Source organism: Columba livia, chromosome 5, assembly GCF_036013475.1.
Source record: "Columba livia isolate bColLiv1 breed racing homer chromosome 5, bColLiv1.pat.W.v2, whole genome shotgun sequence".
Classification (NCBI taxonomy): domain Eukaryota; kingdom Metazoa; phylum Chordata; class Aves; order Columbiformes; family Columbidae; genus Columba; species Columba livia.
Window position 1 is genome coordinate 23,933,817 of NC_088606.1, and position 16,757 is coordinate 23,950,573.

General features: G+C 44.7%; 1 protein-coding gene across 10 annotated transcripts in view; it reads right to left on the minus strand.

Annotated features, from left to right (window-relative positions):
* ADCK1 (aarF domain containing kinase 1) overlaps window positions 1-16,757 on the minus strand; it is a 93,153-nt gene that overhangs the window by 4,585 nt on the left and 71,811 nt on the right. For 8 of the 10 annotated variants that reach the window (XM_065063807.1, XM_065063811.1, XM_065063809.1 and 5 more), the window contains 3 exons: window positions 14,048-14,164; window positions 2,169-2,318; window positions 1,723-1,920 (listed from right to left, as the gene is read on the minus strand). In XM_065063807.1, the coding sequence (XP_064919879.1) occupies window positions 1,723-1,920; window positions 2,169-2,318; window positions 14,048-14,164 (465 nt within the window). Of the gene's footprint in view, window positions 1-87; window positions 191-1,722; window positions 1,921-2,168; window positions 2,319-14,047; window positions 14,165-16,757 lie in introns of all 10 variants that reach the window. The other 2 variants (XR_010472852.1, XR_010472851.1) reach the window with 1 other exon arrangement.

Genomic DNA, 16,757 nt, shown 5'->3' on the forward strand with positions numbered 1-16,757 from the left:
GTCTTTAACAGATTTGAAAATCACCACTACAACTCTTCTCAACTTGCACTTTTCTACTTTTTTTTGCCCTAACTTGTTCAGACTTACCTCACGGGTTCTCCCTGCTTGACCACCTTGTAGCTTCCTACTGGACTCGGCCCAGTTTCATCAAACCTTTCTCAAGATGCAGTACCCTGGACTGGACACAGGACTACAGACAAGATTTCATTTCAGGAGGATTGTTTCATTGTCTCACAGGCTACTCTCACATCAACACATGCTCAAGCACACTCTCCAGAGCTCTGTGCTGATGGTACCTGCCTAGACAGCACTTGGCTCTTGCTGCTGACACAATCTTTCAAATTCACCTCTAAGCTAAGGGCAAGCAGTGGCTCATTTCCTAACGCCACAGCAAATCTGCTCAGATCCCCATTATCCACTGCAGGATTATCCAGTTTCAGCATTAATTGTGTCATGGAGGCAAAGACAACAGAGCTGGCTCTATACAAGCAATTCAACTCAGTGACAATGCTCATTAGCCCACACGAGGAACCATGTGACTGCAGTCACACCTCTGGCATAACCTTCACAAGCCAGTTCAGGTAAACATTGCTTATTAGCTCAGATTCAACACTGGCCTCGTAGTATTTGAGCCAGCACTCTGTCAATACATCTTGGTGCCTCTGATGTTTCTTCTGGAGCTACCAGCTCCAGAACTCACCACATCAAGCACAGATCTGCTAGACAGTCACTATATTATCTCTGATATGCAGAAAATTAACTCCGGTAGGAAGCAGTTGCATTACTGGGAGAGAGGGGGCCCATTACCCAAGGTATATGACCTACACATTGCTACAGATAATGGCCAGCCAGTGCAGCAAAATCCACCACATTCCAACCCAAAGGAACTTCCAGAAGAGAATTTCACAGGACAATATTATAACACTACTTAAATGAATTTCATCCTCTCTACTACAAATGCATGCAGATAAAAACAAACCATAGAATACAACGTGTTTCCACCTACAGACACTAATCCATTGGCTGAAATCACATCACTATATGGTCATCTCTAAAAACAGCAGAGTTGGCAAGGGCTGCTGCTGTTCTTAAGGTGGTATGTGCCTGTCAGGAGTGTGAGGAGATGTGAGAAGGATCCCAACATGTGTGGACAGGAAAGGGTGGACAATGTAAGCGACAATTTCCTAGATTTGTAGTGATTGAGTTGACAGGATCTGCAGTTAAGCAACCTTGACTCCAAGTTAATAGGGTTGCTGATCGAGAGGTAATTTCCAAGGGTTTTTAGGAGTTTGTATCAGTGCTGATAGTCATTTACATGAACAGTGATAATGCATTATCCTTCTCATGTCTTCCCACTAAGCCTTTATGTCTCCTCTACCTAAACCTATTCTCCTTGACGGTTCCCCGCACAGCTGCATTTGACACTTTTTTAAGAAAAGGCTGATGTACAAATGCTTCCCCTGCCAGAACTGGTGAACACTTAACCATTAAAATATTATACAGAATTTAAGCAGCGCATGACAAGTGACACTGGGAAACTAAGTTCAGCCACTATAGAACACATTGCAGGAATTCTGGCTTCTTCTAGCTCAGCTGTCAGTGCAGATTTTGCCACAAGGCTTGCCCACCATTGCTGTGACATAAGTGGTACAAGTGGTTACAACAATGAAAGGCATATGAGAAGAAGGAAGGGCACATGACAGGGAAGGGCACACTACCTACCTCTCTGGCTGAGACTGGCGATCGGTCGATGCCCCTGTTGACAGACTCCCAGGATCTGGCGGTCAGCATGCAGGCGAAGAGAGGGTACAAATCCCCTGCCCCGAGCCGCCGGCTGTACTTCTGCACCCTCTTCATATCAGCCTTGATGAGGGCCTGCCAAAGGCGGCAGTAGTCCATACGGAATGAATCGCTCAGCACCTGTGGAGGGAGACATAGCCCCCAGAAGTCCACGGAGAACAGGGAAAATGGGGAGAAAGCTTGTGGCCCCTAGCTGTGCCCTATCCCCCATTTCAGAGCCAGGAAACATCCTTGGAGGGTTATGGGAGTAACACGAAAAATGTATTCACAGGGCCTTAGGGGGCAAGGCTGCAGCTGGGTGTGCTCTTTCAGCCTGATGCCCCACAGGCAGCCTCACAAGGCCCTGGAAGCCCTCATAGCCAACATACCTGGTAGAGCCCATGGTCCAGGAGGATAATGTGGGCCTTGCCAGAGGCCGGGCATTTCTTCACTAGCACGTTGCCTGGGTGAGGGTCACAGTGCACAAAGCCATTCACAAAGATCATTTCACTGTAGAGCTTCCCCAGGTTGCGAGAGATCTGTGAGGAGACAGGAGATGGTCATACCCTGCCACCCACAGCAGGGTGCCTGCCGGGGAGGGGAGGCAGCCCCAAATGCCAACACTGCGGGGAGTGAGGGGCTGGCATGTGCTGACATCGCCACAAGTTCTTGCAGCTCCTCACCCTGACAAATGCACAGGGTGGCTGCTGGTATCTACCGGGAGTGAGCCCAGGCACACAAGGAAGGATTCACACAGCAGGCATGGTGAAGGTGTTTGGGGGGTCAGGGGTTATCTCAAGACACTTGCCTGGTATAAAAAAGATAAAACACCTGTGGGCAGGAATAGGGTTTCTGGTAATAAGGAGGGAAACGAGAGGGCAGATAGGGAAAAACACGTTCACAGGGAAGGCATGGAAAGAGCTGCTGGGGTGGGTGAGATACTGCTCAGAGGAAGACTCAGGTGTTTCAATCCATGGATGGCAGCAGAACCCAGTGGAGAAGGGGTTGGGAGGAGACTCAGTCTGTCCACCTGCTTACCAGAATGAACATGGGTTCCCTCTCCCCTGACTCCATTGCACTGTTCCCTACTTTACCCCTTCCTTTCCACAGTCCTCTGCTAATCTGATTTGCAGTGTCTGTGAAGATGAAGCAGCACAGAAAGGCTGTTTAAATCATCCTATTACTGCTGTGTATTCCCCCATGCTACTGCTCCTTATTACCAAGAGAAGTTACTGAAGTTAAAAACCTCCCAGGAGCACGCAAATATCCCCAGGGCCCAGGATCAATCCCTCACCATGCACTAACACAGCAGCCTTGCCCTGACATCCCACCACCAGCCCTCCCTGCCATCAGAGAGCAGCACAGTGCTCCACAGACGAGTGCTGAACAAGCAATTAAAAGACAACCATTATAAATTATTCCAATCATGTCCCAAGCCACACAGAGTAAGCAGCAAACAGGCAGCTGTCACCACAAGCAAAGGTGGTAGAAGAGGTAGTGGAGATACTAAAAACAGTGCATCCTGCAGAAAAACAGACAGGGCAGGGCTTGCTTCACCCACCTCTGATGTGTAGCTACCTCTAAGAATTATGAATAGTGCCCAAGTAACTCCAAGAGAAAGAACGGGAACCCTTCCTGCAGCACATCAACTGGGACAGCTGTAGGACCAGGTGGGACAAATCTCCGTCCCTCAAGTGCAACCTGGAGCCACTGCTGAATGATAGGGAATGCCGCCCCCATGCAAAATCACCCATGCAGGTGGCACAGCACAGCCACACAAGTCTCCTGTGGTGCAGCTCCCCTAATACCCCACAGGTGTTACTGTAAGTACCAACTGAGTGGAAAGACATTTCCCTTCTGAATCACCAGCTTGGATCACTAGAGCAATGAAGTGACACTTATAGATCTCCTAGATTGCTAGGGAATAGACTTCCTTAACATAAATCAACAAGCTCTAAAATTGGATAGGACCGAAGTACCAGGTGCTGTGACCTCCTAGAAGGGCTGAGTAGCACTTGATGACAGTCCAAGGATGTGCCAAGACAGTATGCTGTTCACAGGAACCTGCACACCAGGAGGAATAAACTTGGACATCACAACTGATAATACCATCAACCACGATGACAGTGCCTAAGTTGTGAAAGTCAAGCAATGGAGCAAGTTGCCCAGAGAGACTGCAATCTCCATCCTCAGAGTTTTCAAGACCTGACTGGATAATACCCTGAGTAAGCTGGTCTGACATCAGAGCTGACCCTCCTGAGCATGAGGGTTTGACATGAGACATCCTGAGGTCCCTTCCAGTCTCACATATTCTATAATCCCACAAAACCACCTTTCACCAAGCTATCTACACTACCTTCATAACAGCATCTTCCGTAGGCTCCAGTTACAGGGAAGGTCTTCCCTCCTGAGCCACCATCAGCAGACAGGTTACTAAACAGACCTGTGGTCCCAGCCTTTTGCAGCCCACTATGCAACATACAAGAAGCTTGGGATTCAACTTCTCACCTCATCAAGAAAACAGAGGGGTCACAGCCATGTTCAGACCCACAGGCTGGGTCACAGGTACAAGACAGTCTTCACTGCAAGATCCTCATCCTCTCTCCCTTCCCTCATGTACTCATTTACCTGTTTCTCAGCATGCAGCCTTGAGTACCTGCAGTAGTTAATTCATTGAAACTAGACTTTAGGGCTTCTTTTGGAAAGAGGAACACATTCTGCACAATTTAGTTAGCATACAAAAGATATGTTACAGGGATTTATGATGTAAGTATATAAACACTCTTTACTTCAAAAAAAATACTCAGTGTATTTTTGCATATTTTTGTCTGTTAACATACTTCTAAAATAGGATAATGTGCTGGTTTGACTGAAAATGAGTTAATTTTCTTCATGCAGTTAGAAACTTTTCTTTTTTCATAGCTACCACAGTCATTATCTGGACATAGTTCAAGAACAAGAGATAACACCCCAGGAGAGAGTTAATGTTTTAATTGCTCTGGTCTGAGAGCCAAGGACATTCTGAGCCCTCTGCCCACAGGTGTGAGGCATCAAGGAAGGGGGCATGGATGGGGCAGAGCTTGACTGACATCCAGACTGATCAATAAGAGTATTCCATCCCATTAGTGTCATGCTTCATATTTAAGGAGAGTCGGGATCTTCCAATCTCTCTCTCATGCATTCTCACTCTTGCTCACTCTCAGGCGTTTTCTCTCTCATGCATCTTTTCTTTGCTCATTTTTGGCAGAGCCAGGGGAGTTCGGTTTGGGACATTTAGTTTGGCCTTTTGCCATTTTGCAGAGGCCTCTGGGCTTTTCTGCCTTTTTCCTCTTCAGGATTAGCTGTTCAGGACCAGGTGCTGCTTCCTGGGGCTGGCTGCTCAGTGTGGACAGAGCTCATGAGAAATTGCACTGAGTATCTTTTATGTTCTACATCTATTACATATATATTTACTAGTAGTGTATTACTATTTTGTTATTTTATTAAACTGCGTTTATCTCAATCCAAGTTTCTCCCTTCCCTTTCGATTCTCTCTCCATTAGGTTGGGGGGAGGGTGGTGAGTGAGCGGCTGTCGTGGTTGTATTGCTAGCTAAGGGTAAACCACAACAGATAAAAATTAAATTGATAGAAAGCATCAATACTGTTGAATTCTAAACAACAAAGAAAGGTCATATTTCTAGGGCTTAGAGTGTAATATGTGAATAGCAACCTATCATTACAATTCAGACAGAAGAGTTCATGTTTCTAGAGAAAAACTTTAGGAAATGAACATGACACCTTTATATATATTAATTCTCCAGTACTGTGCCCCATCACTGGGCCTTTATGCCACCCTTATTGAGAAGGCCACTAGATAAATAACATATAAAGAATTCACTTTGGAAGAATGCAGGCAGGTGAAATGACAAAATGAACGTGTGAAAACCTCTACTCAGGAGAAAGGAGGAATTTAGCATGCATTTAGGTTGTGTACAACCTCAGGGTGAAGGTGCACCACAAATTAGACAAAAGGTTGCAGTGATTTACAGAAGCAAAGACCAAGGTAAACACATAGGTGTTTTGTTATGACACAGGGAGGTCATCATTCCTTAACTTGCATAACATTTCGCTGTTTATCATCCAACACGAGGCCTCTATCTTTTCCACAGTCCCACAGCATTGTTCTGCTGCACATCGCAAAAAAATAAGTATCACCTTTGGAATCCTGAATTCACTTCCAGACGCCTCATTAACAGAGAGATGCAGACAACATGGAGTGAGTTCAGAGAAAACAAATAAACGGGCAAGATGCATGAGGAATTTACTTGGGAAAAATATTAAAAGAGCTGAAGATTCTGAAGTTGCCTAAGGAATGGTGGAGGACAAGCAGTCTACAGATGTTAAAAGATTTGAAGAGCAAGGAAGCAGAAGCACTTGTAGCACTGGATGTGCTACAAGAAATATTATAATACAAGTTGGCAGAAGGGGGTGTAATCAAGAATGGCATAATTTAGGCATAACACATAAGAAAAAAACTACGCTAGTCAGTAAGCAAAGCTGAGCTTGATACATCAGGATGACACCAGACTCTGGCCAGAGGCGTGTCCTTGCCTATTGCCAGGGGCTGTGTTATTTTCTAAAGGAAGTTCAATTTGTCTGTGCTGCGGCAGAACACGATGACTACAGTCACCAAGTGAGCCTCTGGCCTCACCAGTCAATGCAAATAGCAACCTGCCATTGCCACATGACGTGACATGGCCATGACGCTGTGTCAGGCAAACCACACCTTTTCAGCCCAATGTTTTGATTTTGAAAAAAATGTAACTGAGGAATAAGCAGATTGCAGATGATGAAACGGAGAGTCAGCAGCAGCCTGGGGAAAAACAATGGAGTGACATGTATAACAGCCAGACTCGGAGTAACTCTTCACCAAACTAAGCAAATTATGTTCATTTTACGTACTCAGTGTGGCAAGGATGATACATGTCACAAACATGTAACGTGAGTTACAAGCCAATACAGAAGAAAATAAGAATGCAGTGCAGTCATTGATGATTGATATTGTCCAGTATCACACATTCTCTCTATAAACTGCTTAAGTTCACTGGAAATAAGTGACAGTAAGCATGACTTCAGAGGTTGTTCCAAAAGCTCACTTTTCAGATGGAGGGAAACTTTCCCCTAAATCCCAGCCTAACTTTAATGATGTCCAGTTTATATCCATTATTTCCTGTGCTAACATAACCCTAGAGTTTAACCAGTCCCTTCCCAGTGTTTACTAACCCAATGTGTTCACCAAGAAGGTAATTATCAGCATAAATACTGCCCCATTTCTACAGGATGAACCTTTATCTGATATGTACTGGGAGTCAACCTGCCTTTTACACAGTCACACTGCACTGGAAACACACACCCTGCGATTGACTAATATCCCACAGCTAATTCTAATACGGCACCTCCCTCTGATAAACTCCCAGCATATATAAGAAAATCTTCTCATTAGTTTTTAAGTGCATGGCTTCTACTTGGTATTGCTGGTTTTCATCTCTTTCGATCACTTCAGTCCTCAAGGTGCTATTGCTGCTCTGATCCTCCTCTATAATGACAGAACCTCCCAACTTGGTGTCATCAACAACCTCCTTCACACAGTTTTGTTGTGTCAAGGTCACCACTGAATTTGCTAAATAAGATCAGTTTGAGGAGCAAACCGCACAAAACTCCACTACGGTAATTTCTCTCCACCATTGCCTCCATCAGTTTCTTACCTACTTTGCAATTTCCCTGCTAATTCCCACCTTTTGCAGTTGACCAACTCGTATCCAGTGTACCAAGTATTTTACCAAGTACACCTACTGCATTTCTGTCATCTAATTCAGAGGATCCCAAGCTGCAGTATAGGTACCAGCAGTGATATATTTCTTCCTGTATACGTACACAGCTGCGAACTGCTGCTGCCATCGGTTTTGAAAGCCTAGACAACCTGCTATCCTTGTAGGATTCACTGTGAACTACTTTTGATGAACCTGTGTTACAACTCTTGCATACAGCCCCATAGCAGCAAACCTTGGGCACACACCAGCCCCTGTCAGCACATCCAGCTGACAGGGCAACCTGACAGTAACAAAACACTGGAAAGCCCATCACAAATTAATATATTTACAAACATCAATATGCAACAGTTAGCAAGAAACCTCTCAGAAAGGATAGAGTGTGTGCAAATTTGAGCCTATGAATACCCCGGCAATAAAAAGACAGCACATATATCATGTTCATGGGTAGCTGCAATGTAACAAACCAGCCTGGATTACCCAGGGAAAGTCACCTTCCTGGCCTTGTTAGCAAGCAGGAGTGGTCTTGGCTCCATGTCTCCAACTGACATGAAGAAAGGCAAAGAAAAAAAATCCTGTGACATGGTCATTGTAGAGCTGATCTCACTGCCTGCCCCTGATAAGTCCCAGATGAAACTGCTGGATAAGGCATCATCCCTCCTGTCCCACCTCCATTTGTGACTGCCTCTTTAGATCGGGAGCAGATACTAGTCTCTGGCCTTAATTTGGCTGTAATATTTGCCAATTATTTTAAGAGATGGTGACACTAACTTCTATTGATCTCATTAAAAGTAAAGGTCGTTGTGCAGCTCATTTCTCAGTACTCAATATTACCTCCTCGGGCCAAAATAATAGCATTGATTTTGGAACCTTAATCGAAGGTTAATTGGATTGAAGAGTGTATTGGGTTTTTGCTTTTTTTCATTGTTGTTATTACAGGCATCATATAAGCATTTGCTTAATCCTGCTAGGGCAATCCTGCCTAATTAAACTGGTGTCAAATTAGCAAAGGGTGCGGATGGAGAATAGCCACAATTGGACCCTGCTGTGTCGCTGCTCTGAAATGGCTCTTGTCCCTAGCAGATTAGGATGGTCACAAACAAGAGATCAGATTTCACACTGTGCCCTCTGTGATCCAGTCATGAGGATCAAAACACAGTGCTCTGTAATGCAGTACTATTACTATGCACTGATCTAGTGTCACAGCAAGGTGATGTCTGGATGCACACAATGTCATTAAGATACAGGAACAGCTTTTAGGACTCCTGGAGTGTACTCCTAGGATGCCCCATACTCTCTGTTGGGGACTGAGGAAATCATTTTCCTGCTCAATGCCCCACCTTCCATGGTATTTGAGTGCGGAGAAATATTCTGACTCGTCTGCCCATGGAACTGAGGGAATAACTTGATAAGTTTCTACAGATTCTCAAAAGGACACAGGTAGAGAAGACCAGCCATTGTTCATTTAGTTGTTTCTTGCATTTCTGTCACACCCAAAATGGCCACGGAGATAATTTTTCCTTTAAATGTAATTGTATTTCCTTGGATTTAATATAAAGCATCTTGCTGAGACTTAAGCAATTGACACTGATGCTTGAGACTGACTTCCAGTAAGCAAAAGGTTTGTGTGTAATTTAACTCTTTTGGCTGGTGTCTTTGCACAGTTCAGAAATCACTATCCTTGCTTACCAGTGCCTCGTGAATTTGTAGTAAGCTTCAGACAAGAGGAAGCATAAGAGAATCTGCAAGGAAACATCTCCCCAGACTAAATCAGCAGGTGCAAAGAGCAATAGCCATCTTCCCCAGGAACAATGTTCTTCTCCATGCTCCATTTCATCTAATACTTGAGTGTTATAAGCACAAATACTTGAGACATGAGAGGTTTCCACACTTGTGCTGACAAAGGGATCCTACCCTGGGAAATCCCACTTAAATTTTAGCAGCTACAAGGCAACAGTTCCTGACTCTTGGCAGAAGGGGAAATCCAACACTGAAAGCGTATTTCAAGTTGCAAAGCTGTCAGCCATGAGAAGGTAGCTGGGCTCTAAATCGAGCTAAGAGATACCATTCCAGTGCAGAACCCATTTAGTAACAGAAGGAAGCAAAAAGCCACAATAGCATGAAGTGACAGATGGCAATAATTGTGCACAGTAGCTCATCTTAAGTACCTTAGCTGTTTGCTTTCACTTTTCAGCTGGACAAAACACTTCCCTGACTTCTGAATCATCCACAGCTCATCACCAGGCTTTTAGTGAGCTGAAGTACATGGCATCATTTCCTTCCCCTGACGCAAATGTAAGGCAGGGCGATCATCGGGGACTCTCCACTTGGCTACCTGAGCTGGCTGGTTAGTTGGTGACAATATGGCACATGTCAGAAGTGCATCTGTAAGCTCCACATCTCCCATGGCCAGCTGATCCAGCAGCCTCTGCTGAGACAGGCATCAACAAGGAGGGACCCATGCAGCAGATCAGAGACAATGTAAAGATCTGTATATAGAAAAGGTCTCTCTAAATGAATCGGATAAAATGAGAATAGGTGCAAAAGGAGCATTTATGCCATTTGGGATGTTCTTTAGAAGACCATGCTTTATGTAGCCTTGCTGTCCTCCCTTCCCTTTTGCATATGGTATGCTACAAACATCTTGAGTGCTCCTCGGCCTCATTTTTATCTTTTCTCCCTGCTCCACCCATCTTTTCTAAATGTATCCTCCCAACCAGGACTGTAAATGCTCTTGTCTCTTGAAAAGGAACAGCCAAGTCTCCAAATGGCCCCCTTCTTAACCCTGGCCTGGTCTTCCCTCAAAATTCATGCCATTCATTCATTTCTTGATAACTCCACCCTCCAGGCTTCCCTCCCGCTGTCAATATCCCAGCTGCATGCTCATCCTCAGCTACACTTGCACATGAATAAGTAACTGTTCTACAGGCAGATATTTCAGTGTTTGCACATGTCTTTAGAAATCAAAGCCTTCTCTGATTAAATGCCATTACAATCCAGCGCTTGGACGGATTCAGAGAGATTAATGTGCTTTTGGGTAGCTTTAATGATAATCCTGCTACAGATGGTATTAAGTAAATGTCAGTAACCTGGTTTGAAGGGAGCTTTCACCTCGGGGATCCTTTCCGTTTAGAGGAGAGAGGCTCAGCTTGCTTTTCAAGGCTGCATTGTCACACAAGAGAAATCCTGCTTAGTGAAGACTCCTCTTCCTCCACTCGGTAAAACAAAATGGAGTAAGATGATAGATAGATAGATAGATAGATAGATAGACAGATAGATAGATAGATAGATTTAGGTGATTTATAGGGAGCTAACACATCTCTTGAAAGCCAGAACTGCTGTATAAGTTGTGTCATAGTTTTAAAGCCTGGGTTGCCACCCGCTCCCCATGCTCCTTTCAGTGTCTGCTGCCTTCTGCTCACTTCACCAGCTTGCCACACAATTGTTCACCCACGGCATCAACAGCAGAAGCCAATAATGACCCTGAGACATATCTGTCCCTGTCTGCTGCACCTTGCCAGAGGAGTAGTCTGGGGTGTGCACTGCTCCTACCTCATCTTACTGTGGCCATAACAACAGATCTTGTTGCCCATCACACGCTTCTGACAGACTCGGTATTCCCTTCTTTGCACCGTTGCTTTATTGGCAATCAGTAAAAGTTAATCATATATTTTGGGGGGTGAGGAGAGAAAAGGAGGAAAGAACAGCTCAGCAGAGGCACTGAGAGAGTCTGCAGGAACGTCTAGTCCTACCGCTAAGCTGAATAACACCATGTACCTGACAGATTGCCACAAACCTCTGAGACTTATACTTTGCAGTAGTAAAAATCTGTTGGCAACTTCTTCTAAATTACATCACAGCCATCATTTAGAGGCCAGCTGAGAATCAGGAAAAATATGTGTCTTCATTGCTGCATGGAACCTATTGTGCCAAGACATCACAAAAATCATCTTCCCTAAGGGGCAAATGAACAAAAGAATGGGCTGAATTTCCACCCTAAATCTCCCTCATCACAAGCGAAAGCCTCTGCAAGCTAGAAAAACTGAAATCAGCTGCTTCTCTACTTTATTTTGGTACATACTGGCAGCAAAATATGCCACTGAAAGGCTGCAGTTACTGAATTTTCCACCCTGGCTGGCTGGAGAAAGCCATGGAAGACAGCAAAGAAACCATCTTCCCTGGGCTTCTCCAGACAGCTTGCTATCTCCAGTAGTTTGAGAAAATTTAAAGAAGCAACCAAAGTCCCAGGGAGCTATGCTCTGCTGGCTGCCTCCATCTCAGAATGGATCTGCTGTCCAAGAACTGTGAGGAAGCCCAGCTCAAAATCTGCATGTAAATATTGCTCAAAAGTCCTGCTAATCCATCAAGACAAGCCTTTCTGCACAGGCAGAGGAGTTGGAACTGGGTGATCTTTAAGGTCTCTTCCAACCCAAACCATTCTATGATTCTGTGATTGTTTCAAGACTTAAGGAATATTCACTTTCATATCTGAGTGCTGAGGGCTAGATTTGATCTCTGCTTTTAGAGCAGAAGGAAAAGATAGGATAAATTCGCCCAAATAAATTACTCTCTCACTTTTGACAAGTTATTTTGGCTGAGTGAATGGAGCTGACTGGGTGCTCTGCCATGGACCAGGCTTTTAAAATCACTCTTGATAGCAAAGTCCATGAGTTACCATGTTCTCACGAGTCACACTATGATGTCTTTGCAGACCAGATGCACCATTGAGGCAGTTACCTTGGTAAATACAAGGAAAGATCATCGGCACAAAATAGACACAGAACTGTGTCTACCTCTGATCAGCTGACAATGACCTCTGTGATGCTCTGACGGGAGACAGGAGGAAAACCAGTGACCCAAATGCTGCAACATCTTCATAATGGAGGCATGCAGGGAGAGAGACTGTGCTATCTGCAGGTGATGTTGTATTGATTTAAGAAGTCCCTTGAACGAAAATGGACCTGGACATCTTGCACAGAAAAACTGTGTGTCATTCACTATTGCCCATCGGTCTGGGCTTGTACATCACAATTACAATGGAAAGACAATCTCAAAATCTGCTTTAACCTTAGACCTTCCTTTCCTGTTTTTCAGTGGAGAAACACATGAAAAGGCGCCTGCCTTTCTGCCTGCAGAAGTTACTGATAAATGTCTCACAACTTCTGCTGAGTGCAAGAGCAAAGGAAGATGCAAAGAGAAACAGAAAGAAACAGGTAGGTTATTCAGTCCCCCACCTGTAGCATGGCTGAGCTCTTTATGCTGAGAAAGAGCTGCATGCTAACTTAGGGAGGCAGCTGAGAAGATACATTTAATGTTGTCTCCTTGTGAGTTTGGTATGCCCCACAATTCTCTTCCCTTGAAAGGTCTTTGTCATGTCCCCTAACTGATGCCACATAACATTGCCATGGATTGCCAGGGAGCAGAGAGGATGAAGAGCAGAGAGAGAGGAAGCATTCAGATTCCAGAGGTAAGTGGACAGACAGATTAAGTACAATTGATTTTACACTATAGTTCATTGATAGGCAGTCAACCAAGTCCAGCTTTGAGGCTCATCAACAGGGCACAAGGGGAAAGGTGAGCAGCAGTGCCTCAATCAGCACTCACTGACCAAGAGGGGTGGCTTGACACACTGTCCAATGGCTCAAAACACTTTCCCCAGGCATCTTCTCAGTCCTTCTGGGAAGTTATACCTTCTTTTCTGCAAAAATCAATCACCCACAGAGAATCTAAAGTGCTCTTCCGACTTCATGCCACACATACAAATTACTTCACTTATCAGGGAAATGTAGCCTCTCTGAGGATGAAATCTGACAGCTGTTTAATGAAGGACTGCAAATCTACACAGTAATACAGGACCAGGAAGCAAAGAAGAAAACTGTTGCATCTGGAAGAAAAAGGGAGATTTTGGAAGGCAGAAGAAAATAACACGTCAGAGAAATAGGCAAAAGCACCATGGCTGAGACTCCAGTACTCCAATAACTGTGATCATATAAGAACTTTGATTTACATCTTCTTCATAATGTGACAGCTGTTGGGATACAAAAGCTACATCCCATGCGTTTGCCCAGGAGAAAGCTAGTGCAGAAGAAAGAGAAAGGAGGAAGAGATATAAAAAGAATCAGAAGCTGAAGTTCCTTTAGGCTAACAGGAACTGCCATCTTGCACCAAACCATGGGTGTATGTAATATAAGAGCATGACCATCTTCCACTGCCTGACTCCTTGGAGATATCTCTAACTGTGCAGCCTACAGGAGAGTGCTCCCCAAAAGAGGTTATGTACTTTGCACAGAAGCACAAGAACTGACATCTCTCAAATTGATTGCTCTGTTCGCATCTGTATGTGTTCTCTTTTCTGCCCTCTCCTGTCCCATCAGCCTCTGTTTGGCACCAACTTCAGCTGATGTCAACATCAGTTTTACATTGCCCATCGTGCCCAATTCAGAGATGGCTGAGAAACTACCTCATTGACATTGATGCCATTCTTCTCCATGTAGGCCTTGTCGTTCACCTGTCCCCCTTCCATAAACTCCATGAGAAGGACACGCCTTGTTGAGAGTTCCCAGTAGATCCTGGGGACCTGAAACAGGAACAGATGGGTTACGTCAAACGACAAACTGGGGAAAAAAGAATATATCACACACATCCCAGAAAAGGAGTAAAAGAGGAAGAGTCTGAAGTGGGGACTTGCTTTCTTCCTGAGCACAAGCAAGGTGTTAAGGAAGTTTATTTGCCCTAGGTTTCCTGAAGCAGAGACACAGCCATGTTTTCCAGAAATTCTTCTTAAATAAATTATTTATAATGTACAGCATAGACCAGCTCAAGCTGGGTGCCTCCAGAAGAGAGACCTTGAATAAAGAAAACCTGTGGCAATTATGTCCTTACAACCTAAGCTTCCCATCGCTCATGCATCAATTCGGGCCAATTGTAAAATCAGAGTCGGGGGTCTCCTTGTTCTTCATTGGATATCTTCATTTATGTCAGGCTGGCCACTTCTTATCTCTGCAGGTAGTTGTTTGTCTTTTTACCAACCAGAGTAGACACCAATCAAAGTGCTGACCTTCAGTTGCTATTTTGCACCTGCATCTGGGGAGAAAAGCAAGGCCCTGGCAATAACCAAAACATTCTTCTCTTTCTTGTCTTCTTTTAGATGCACTGTTCCATTCCTTTACTTTTCTCTAGGGATGTAGCTCCTGTTGACAAGCAAAAGCTCAAAAGCTCCTTTACCCTCTTGCTTGAACAAATTCTGGGTCCTTTTTTTGCTTAACAAGGCAGAACAGTTTAAAAGTTCAGAGCAAACTTAGTTACTCATGCTAAGGAGTTAGTTATAAGCAATTTCTAAACAAATTCTATAAGAAGCAGTATACTAAATAATTCAATAGGCTAAGGCAGTCTACTCCCTAACAGAGGCAAACCTCGCTACTGGCCTCTTCCCCAGGACAGCAGTAATGTGTGCAAGGACAAGACACCAATTCAACAGTAGCAGGATCTATGCTCATGCAACATTTCAGACACCGCTTTAAAAGACTTTGTCCATCTCCCACTGATGTCTGAGAGCTTTCTTATCTGCTCTGCAGCTCCTATAGCTGTGCGGTTTAACTAGTACCTATTGCAAGCTTCTGAATCATCCACTCAGCTCCTTTAGACAGGAGCCGCATTTCGTTTGCTACACACAGGGCCCACTTATGCAGCTCTAAAAATGATAAGCCATCGCCATAAATTGTATCTCCACAGTGCCCCTTGGAACACTAACGCCTTTGAGCTGACAAACCCTGCGTACTTAGGCCATCTGCAATTGAACCGGGAGAAAAATCAAGCGTCACAAATAAGAGGCTTGTCACAGAAACCCTGGGAGACCCTTAACTATCTTATAACCGATGTGACACAGTAACAAGTGTAAAATGTCAAAGCACTTTTCATTCCGTCTTCAGTAAATCAAGCTGAGGTACAAGTCAGAGCCCCCTTGTCACCCAGGGAGGCAGTGACGCAGACATCGCTCAGTCTGGTTCCCCCTTTTCCAGCTTCTCTGGCCAAACTCTTTCTGTGCCGAAATCCCAACTGTCAAGAGTCCTTTTGTTGAAGTTTCCTTTGGATAATCCTCACGTCACTCTGACTGTGTGTCTCTCAAGCTGTCCGTATTTTCCTTTGCACACAGGTGAAGACATGCAGGTACATGCTCCACCTATTCCCATTACCGTGCCCCAGTACAGAGCCACGTTTTGGATCCTGCAAAGAGAGAGCCGGCTGTGCAGCCCCCTCTCCTCACCCGCCTGACTTGGCTGTGGACTCAGGACTTGCACACTGAAAGGGTGCAGCACCCTGGAGCAGGACAGGAAGAGGTAAGCAGTGTTGTCCACCTAACGCAAGCAAAGCCAGCGGAACCAGCCAGGCCACTGCTGCTCATCATAACTCCTGAATATGCAGCATTTGTTTCATACTCTGCTTGTAACTACTGATGGCACCTCAGTCTCTCCCAAACTATCTGTCTCCCCTGCTGCTCCTGTCCTAGAGAGACCACTTTCCCAATGTCACTTACTTCTACCTCACCATGTATGCGACACTGTAGATCAAAGACTCCTTTGCTGAGCAATTCCAGTGTCCCTCAGTTTCCTCATTCCATGCTCTGGGCATAATTTGCATGTTAACTTTGCATGGACTTTGACGCCAGGGATCCATTATGTCCAAGGGGGACTGCAGCCATCCCAGGTTCTCTGGGTGTCCATTCTTTGCAGAGTTAGATTGGTGAAAAAGCAAACAAACTCCAAAGTTAATCAATCCCCAGCTCATCTAGCTCACTGATCCCTGCTGCCTTAGATCATTTCAGATGACACTCACTCTTGTCTCCAGATTTACAGAAGCAAGTCAGTGGGTTTGTAAAGCACTATCCATGCTCTCAGAGATGCCTCTCTCACTCATAGACAAATTCTTCAGTGATTTTTTTAATTACTCACAGATGTTTGGCTGTAATGCTAGTGCGCAGAAACAATTTATCTTAGGCTTTAAAAGCTCAAACAGGTTCACAGACCAAAATCCACTTCTTAGCTTTTTAGCGTGTTTAGGAAAATTAATGATACAGCAGCTCAATTCTTCTGTTGCTTTTGGGTGATGAACACGTCTCTGAATTGGCAGGTCAGACAGGAGGATCCATTATTTAGCCATCTCAAGCCATTTGT